Source organism: Ochotona princeps, chromosome 6 (assembly GCF_030435755.1).
Source record: "Ochotona princeps isolate mOchPri1 chromosome 6, mOchPri1.hap1, whole genome shotgun sequence".
NCBI classification, from domain to species: Eukaryota; Metazoa; Chordata; class Mammalia; order Lagomorpha; family Ochotonidae; genus Ochotona; species Ochotona princeps.
Window position 1 is genome coordinate 59,945,175 of NC_080837.1, and position 8,070 is coordinate 59,953,244.

The following is an 8,070-nucleotide window of genomic DNA, read 5'->3' on the forward strand; positions in this document are numbered from 1 at the left end:
AGAGAGAGAGAGAAAGATCTTCCATCGGATGATTCACTCCCCAAGTAACTGCAACGGCCGGTGCTGTGTCGATCCAGAGCCAGGAGCCAGGAACTTCCTCCAGGTCTCCCATGCTGGTGCAGGGTCCCAAAGCTTTGGGCCATCCTCAACTGCTTTCCCAGGCCACAAGCAGGGAGCTGGATGGGAATTGGAGCTGCCGGAATTAGAACTATCGCCGATACGGGATCCCGGCGCGTTTCAACGCGATGACTTTAGCCTCTAAGCCACGCCATCGGGCCCACATAATTTACTTCTAATATGTTTCCACACTCTTCCTTCCTGAAAGTTCCTTCAGAGCCCTCTATTACACTTCGTATTATCCAAAGTGCCTAGAATATGTCTGGCTTATCAGTAAATAATTGGTGATGAAATGGTTTACAAAACCCGGAGCTACAACGACCTTGTGTTAAGAAATCCCCACCCACACCCTGTCTCCAAGTCTAGCTTACTGCTGATACATATCAGCAAAATTTTAAAAGGTACATGAAATAAAAATGGTGGTTCAAAGCAAATACAGTCAACCTACGAACAGCCATCCTATGATAGCTAGCTAAGATTACTCATGTTTCGGTGAAAAAGTTTTCTGAACTACACTTGGTACATTTCTCCTAATAAAAACGGTTCACAAATTGGCAGTGCATGCAGAACCGGAAGCCGATTCTCTCTCGCACACACTTGTGGGTCTGATCAGATAGGGGGTTTCAGGCATGACCTACAGGCTGCAATCATGCTATCTCCAGGCTTCATTTCCTTATCAGTCTTAAGAAGTTTGTATCTAAGCGTTTGGTGCTGAGGAGTAAGGCATTTAAAGTTTCACATTGCGTCCACAACAACGTCAATTCTTAATAAGTGTCCGCCCTTAAGAGTCTTACTTCTCCAGTTCATCCCCCTCCACCCAACCCACTCTAAAGGAGGAGGGCGCTCAATTCATCTCTGGGCATGCGCGGCAACCACGCCGTCACGCCCTTTCTTAATTAATTATTCACCAGGGTGGGAGAGAAGGGCGAGCCGACTCGCCCCCGTCCCTCCCTGATGGGATTAATCTTTCGAATGGTATGAAGCACGGCCACGCTACAGCTTAAAAGGTCTGGAAAAGGCCTCTCGCCCCGTCACCACGCCGCCCTCCAGGTCCGGCTCTGAAGACCGAAGTCTCGAACCCTCCCCGCCTTTGCGCTAAAGCGGGACCCAGCCATCCGCAGCTACGTGGGAGGGAGCGGCCGCCCGACTGATTTTTCATTGGTCCTTAGCCACAAAGGCGGGCAGTGTCTCCCCCTTCCGAGCGCTGAGTGGTTGAGACCGAAAAGCAACGCCTCTCGTCATTGGCCTAGTCGGGCTGTCCGTCCTGTGCGTCTCGCGGCGCGGCGCAGCCCCGGCGCGGCCTGTGGAGCAGTCTCGAAGCCTGCTGCGGGGAGAAGATGGCGGTCGCCGTGAGAACTTTGCAGGAGCAGCTAGAAAAGGCCAAAGAGAGCCTCAAGAACGTAGATGAGAATATCCGCAAGCTCACCGGGCGCGATCCCAATGACGTGAGGTAGCAGGCGGCACGGGCACTGCGGGCTCGGAGAGGCAGCCAGCCAGTAGGGGTGAACCGGGGACGGGGAGAGCCGCCTGCCCCGAGGCCTGTCCCTCCTCGGCGGCGGGGAGCCGGGCCTGCGGCGGGGGACCCTCCCTGCGGCGAGGCGAGGCGAGGCGGCCGCGGCCCCGCCGTCCCGAGCGCTCTGCCGGGGCTCAGGGCGGCGCGGCGAGGCGGGCTGGCCCGGCGATTCCCGGCCTCGGCCCCGCAGGCCCGGAGCTGCGGTACAAAGCCGTTTCCCGCGGCCGCTCGGTGCGGGCCGCCCCCGGCTCCCCGCCTCGGCCCACGTGCGTCTCCTCCGGGATGGCGCCGCCGGGAGCCGGCTGCAGGCTGGGTAGCGGGAGGTGGCGGCGTCGAAGTCAAAGCCTCGTTTGGGAGGTAATGGCCTTGAGGAAAACAGGCAAGTTCAAGGGAAAACGGCTCCCTGCCCCGTTCAAACATGGGGATTTGAAACCGTCGTCCTGGAATTTGGGGGAAGTTGGTTTTTTCTTTGATGTAGCAGATGGAGGAGCGTCTTCGTTGCCGTTAGACTTGTCTGCCCTTATTTATTTTTTTTGTACTTGTACTGACGCGGATAATCTCTTCTAGGCCCATCCAAGCCAGATTGCTGGCCCTTTCTGGTCCTGGTGGAGGTAGAGGTCGTGGTAGTTTATTGCTGAGGTAAGATGCCATTAGCTTTAGTGCTAAAAGCTATTTATATATTTTTTAAATACTAAAATCACTGGGTGTATGAAACTTGTGATGGAACCAGTGTTAGACTGATAATAGTATTCTCAGTCTCTCCCTATTTATTAATAAGTAAAACTTTAAAAAGCAAAATGCCGTATATATTTCTTGCTTAGTGGTGTAATCGGCTGGTTTTCTTTGCTGAAGAAGTTACCCTTAAATTTCCATTTATATGCAAAACTGGAGGTTGGAGGATTTGCGAATATCTTGTATTTTAAAATGTGAAATCATTTGGAGTGAATCACATGGTTACTTTCCCTGGAATTATTTTTTTAAAAATTCTGTTGTATTTCTTATTGAATTAGTTTTGTTAAATTACTCTGTATTTTTAAAATGCTCATATTCCAAGTGCTTTCTTTTGAACAATTGTAATTACAGGCGTGGATTCTCAGATAGTGGAGGAGGACCCCCAGCCAAACAGAGAGACCTTGAAGGGGCAATCAGTAGGTATGTTTGAAAATTTCTTAAGCACACACAAATTGGTGTTTAGTGTATCTTTCCCTAAAGTTTCCATATTTGACTGAACTAAGACAACCAGTGTTCCTCAAATCTTGGCTCAAAATAATCCAGACTTTATCAGCGTAATGTCATAAGAAAGATAAGGTTAGGAATATTGTTTGCAATATTTTTCTGTGTTATACTTTAAAAACAAACTACTTAAAAATAATTTAGGTGTCAAGAATTCAGAGTTAGTGCATTGGTTGACACATGTTACTCTTTTTTTGGCCAGGGGATTACATGGGATTCAGATTGCTAAGTGAGCTATCCAGGAAAGAGGTCAAGCAAAGGCCTTAACATTTACATAAAATTCTGCAGTAATTATTTAAATTAATGTTTGCTATGGCAGGCTGGGCGGGGAGCGTCGGACAAGAAGAGAATCACGCCAAGAGAGCGACCCAGAGGATGATGATGTTAAAAAGGTACCAGAGTTGAAAGAACTTACAAGAGGGTGGATGAAGATGTTTGCACACCTTATGTTTAAAAGCATGCCATGCATTTGCTGTTAAATCAGTGAGCTTTCTTTTCTCCTGCAGCCAGCGTTGCAGTCTTCAGTTGTAGCTACCTCCAAAGAGCGTACACGGAGAGACCTTATCCAGGATCAGAATATGGATGAAAAGGGAAAGCAAAGGTATCTTTAAAATTCTTCAGGATAAAACTGTCAGATCTGCTGTTAGAAGATAGGAATCATTCATTCATAGTTTGCCGCACCTCCTGGAAAGTGGCAGATCTGCTGAAAGGCAATTTTCTTTTCTGTTCTTTAGGAACCGACGAATATTTGGCTTGTTGATGGGCACGCTTCAGAAATTTAAGCAAGAATCCACTGTTGCCACTGAAAGGGTATTTATATTTTATTAAAATAGTTGATTAATGCTTTTTGAGAAGAACCTAAAATTTTCTTAATTACAAGTCTAGAGTGAAACTAAGTAAAAGCTTTGAGATTATTTTATTAACTGATACAGTTTGAGGAGCTGTGAATTGGGTGGACTGTTTGTCATATTAAAAACCCTTGGTCTGTTACTGTACAGGACTCAAATTTTGGCCTAGACTCCATTAACAGTCTCGCTGTCTGGTCTTGGATCTGTCTCTTTCTTTCTTTACTGGATTTCACAGTGCTGTGAAACGAAAGACCTGAACTCTGATTTGGCAAATAGTTCTGTGATTCTAGCTTTAAGGATTTATTTACACTCAGAGGCAGTGCTTGGCACTTAGAAGCCAAATCCCTATCCTCCAGTATATTTATGTCATTTTTCCGGAAGTTTCTTGTGTTAGCTGCAAAATTGTCTCTATACTAAGATTTAGACTGTTTCTGGGAGACAACTGGAGTAGAAAAAAGTAATTGTTCAATTAAACCAGTTAACTTGTTAATTCCGTTTTCATATGCTTACTTTGAAAATGGGAAAAGGTTTAAAAGCATTTGATGTTTCACGAATGTATTGGGTAGCTTTTTTTGTTGAGAGTTACTTAAGATTTTTTTCCCACATTTCATTTTGGCAAACTCTAAATACCATGCCTTTTTTAGATTAACTTTTACTTAAACATTATTTGGGATAGAGTAGTAGCTATGGCTTATGGTGTTAACATTTAAATATCTGTGAGGGGGGGAAAAAGGTTTAGTCCCGTTTCCTAAAGAACAAATTGCAATCAGTCTCAAATGTCAAGATGGAATTGGTTTAAAATCCTGGAAAACACACAGGTAGCTTTGCTCAGTAAGACTGTAGTGCTTAACATGATAAGAATGTGTGGTGTAGGTTTTAAAATTCAATACACCAAAGATACGCTGGTTTTTTCACCTGTTATAACATAAATCTCAAAGCACTTTACTTACCTTTAGCAAAAGAGGCGCCAGGAAATTGAACAGAAACTTGAGGTTCAGGCTGAAGAAGAGAGAAAGCAGGTTGAAAATGAGAGGCGAGAGCTGTTTGAAGAGAGGCGTGCTAAGCAAACGGAGCTGAGGCTTTTGGAACAGAAGGTTGAGCTTGCGCAGCTGGTGAGTAGTGTTTTGGAGTTGTGAGTGATCCTTCATGTTTACAAACACTGAGCTTTTAACCTTTTTTTTTTTAATAGCAAGAAGAGTGGAATGAGCATAATGCCAAGATAATTAAATATATAAGAACTAAGACAAAGCCCCACTTGTTCTATATTCCTGGAAGAATGTGTCCTGCCACCCAAAAACTAATAGAAGAGTCGCAGAGAAAGATGAATGGTAAGTACGTGGAGGTCAGTTTAACTTGCTTACTAGACAATAAATTCGCACAGATTGGTTGGTTTTTATTACTGTGTAGAAAGATCTGAGGTGCTATTAAGTGTGTAGAACCTGTCTGTTTCTTGATGGAAATTAACCTAAAATAACTTGCAGTGATACGCGTATGTACTTCTAAAGCATTTGTGTAAGATTACTTTTTCCTTAACTTACAGTAGCCAGATTTAGAAAAACAAAACTAGTGACACAAGAGATTGATAACAGGTCAGAGAAGAAACTGTCACCCAGCATGAATGAAGTTAGGTAGCAGAATATTGACCTGTGTTATCGTTTACTTGAGGCTTAATAATAGTTCAGCCAGGTACACGATTATGACTGCGCTTTCTTAATCACAGTAAACTTTATGTGTATAAATTTTTATTCTTTAGCTTTGTTTGAAGGTAGACGCATCGAATTTGCAGAACAGATAAATAAAATGGAGGCTAGGCCTAGAAGACAATCAATGAAGGACAAAGAGCATCAGGTGGTGCGTAATGAAGAACGGAAGGCGGAACAGGAAGAGGGTAAGGTGGCTCAGCGAGAGGAAGAGTTGGAGGAGACAGGTAATCAGCACAATGATGTAGAAGGAGAGGAAGCAGGAGAGGAAGAAGAAAAGGAAGTAGGTACAGTTCATAGTGACGTGGAGAAAGAACAGGAAGAGGAGGAACAGAAACAGGAAGTGGAGGTTAAGATGGAGGAAGAAACTGAGGTCAGGGAAAGTGAGAAGCAGCAGGATAGTCAGCCTGAAGAAGTTATGGACGTGCTAGAGATGGTTGAGAACGTAAAAAGTGTAACTGCTGAGCAGGAAGTAATGGAAACCAATCAAGTTGAAAGTACAGAACCTTCAGAAAATGAAACTAGTAAAGAATTGGAACCAGAAATGGAATTTGAGGTTGAGCCAGATAAAGAATGTAAATCTCTTTCTCCTGAGAAAGAGAATGTTAGTACTCTAGAAATAGAAAAGGAGTCGGAGGAAAAAGAAGAGAAAGAACTTGAACCCCAGCCTGAGCCTGTGGACCAGAGCCAAGTCCAGTGCCAGCCCCAGCTCCAGTCCCAGCCTCAACCTCCACTCCAGTCACAGGCTCCACCCCAGCCGCAGCCCCAGCCCCAGTCTGTACCCCAGCCACTGCCTGAGACTATGCCGGTAGCTGTTTCACAGCCACCACCTCAGGTTATTCAGGAGCAAGGGCATCTACCTCCTGAAAGAAAGGAGTTTGCTGTGGAGTCTGTAAAGCTCCCTGATGTGCCAATAGAGCCCGTCTTAACAGCACATGCAGAGAGCAAAACCAAAACTAGGAGCAGAAGTAGAGGTCGAGCTAGAAATAAAACAAGCAAGAGTAGGAGTCGTAGCAGCAGCAGCAGCAGTTCTAGTAGTAGTTCAAGCAGTAGCAGCAGCGGAAGCAGTTCCAGCAGTGGCAGTAGTAGTAGTCGGAGCAGTTCCAGTAGCAGTTCCAGTACGAGTGGCAGCAGCAGCAGAGACAGTAGTAGCAGCACTAGTAGTAGCAGTGAAAGTAGAAGTCGAAGTAGGGGCCGGGGACATAACAGAGATAGAAAACATAGACGGAGTGTGGATCGGAAGCGAAGGGACACATCAGGTCTAGAAAGAAGTCACAAGTCTTCAAAAGGTGGTAGTAGCAGGGATACAAAAGGATCAAAGGATAAGAATTCCCGGTCCGACAGAAAGAGGTCCATATCAGAGAGTAGTCGATCAGGAAAAAGATCTTCAAGAAGTGAAAGAGACCGAAAATCAGACAGGAAAGACAAAAGGCGTTAATGGAAGAAGCCAGGCTTGCTTAGCCTATTTGCAGCAGAAGATTTCTTGATGAGTAAAAAGGATTCCCTTTCCTTGTAAGGAGGATGCTGCCTTAAGAATTGCATGTTGTAAAAAGTCTTTTTGGAAAATACAGACTGTTTGTTTACCAGACATTCTTGTACTTTTTGCATAATTTTGTAAGAATTATTTATCAAAATTATGTGAGGTTCCAAAATATGTAAAAATAATAATAAAAAATGATTAACATCCCTTGTCATCTTTTTTAAATATCCTATACTATTCAATAAGAATGTGTATATTTTAATGGGTAAATTTAAGTCTGTTTCCTTCTGATGCTGTATCATACATTGCTTTTGTAGAAATAAATGTGCTTCATTATTTTGGGATGTCCTTGTTGACGCTTGTATAATAAATATCCTCTTGATATCATTTTCAGCTTTTACCACTAGTTACGTGAGAATGTTTTTGAAGGTTTTCTCTTTTATTTGCCGTAGACACTGAATTATCAGTTCTTTGCAGCTTTGAAGAGGAACAGCTTTCTTTAAAATCTTGGCTATTTTCTAATCACCTTTGTTTTAATCTAAGCTTCATCCATGTTTCATATTTAAGCCATAATTGGTAGATAACTTAAACAGTATAATTTGATTAGCATTTTCTTCCTGTCAGTGGGAGCATCATTCTCTTCATGGTTACTTGTGTGATTAAGCATAAATACATTTGATAAAGAAGGAAATCACTTCAAGGGGAGGGAGGTAGAAACATCACAGCTTGATTTTTTGAGTTTGTGGTCTTGTGTTGGCTCTAACTGAAACATGCCAATGTGTTTTCAAGAATTTCAAGTATTGTATGAAGGAAATTCATTTAGACTTGAATATGTAAGTCATAACACAGGTGTACCAAGTGATTATTAACTTGTTTTATAAATTTGTATAAACTTGGAGTATGTTACCCATTACTATACATGTGCAAATAAATGTGGCTTAGACTTGTGTGCTTGCCCAAGACTAGTACTTGTATTAATGTTTCTATGCATTATACGAAAAAGCACTTTGCATGTTTCCATTTTTGTTTGTAAGTTAGCATTGTGGCTTTTAGGCTTGACTTTTCACTATTCATTTTAGTGTTTCCTGGACAAGTAAATGAATACAGTAAAACCACAAGCATTTCCAGCTAGTGTTTTCTGCTTATGCTTCATGTTAGTTACTAAATGAACAAGAGTTT

At 43.1% G+C, this 8,070-nt stretch overlaps 1 protein-coding gene across 1 annotated transcript; it reads left to right on the forward strand.

Annotated features, from left to right (window-relative positions):
- Positions 1 to 1,293: 1,293 nt before the first annotated feature.
- PNN (pinin, desmosome associated protein) lies at positions 1,294 to 7,853 on the forward strand. The gene is made up of 9 exons (XM_058666367.1): positions 1,294 to 1,567; positions 2,198 to 2,269; positions 2,714 to 2,782; positions 3,183 to 3,255; positions 3,370 to 3,464; positions 3,598 to 3,673; positions 4,668 to 4,823; positions 4,901 to 5,039; positions 5,465 to 7,853. Exons 1-9 carry the CDS (start codon positions 1,455 to 1,457, stop codon positions 6,847 to 6,849), a joined length of 2,178 nt encoding a protein of 725 aa, XP_058522350.1. The 5' UTR covers positions 1,294 to 1,454; the 3' UTR covers positions 6,850 to 7,853.
- The last annotated feature ends 217 nt before the right edge of the window (positions 7,854 to 8,070 follow it).

Bases quoted from the DNA above. Each gene is read 5' to 3' on its own strand.
- PNN (XM_058666367.1), top strand. From the start codon at position 1,455: ATGGCGGTCGCCGTGAGAACTTTGCAGGAGCAGCTAGAAAAGGCCAAA. The intron at 1,568-2,197 runs GTAGCAGGCGGC...AATCTCTTCTAG, and splicing joins CGCGATCCCAATGACGTGAG to GCCCATCCAAGCCAGATTGC. The intron at 2,270-2,713 runs GTAAGATGCCAT...TTGTAATTACAG, and splicing joins CGTGGTAGTTTATTGCTGAG to GCGTGGATTCTCAGATAGTG.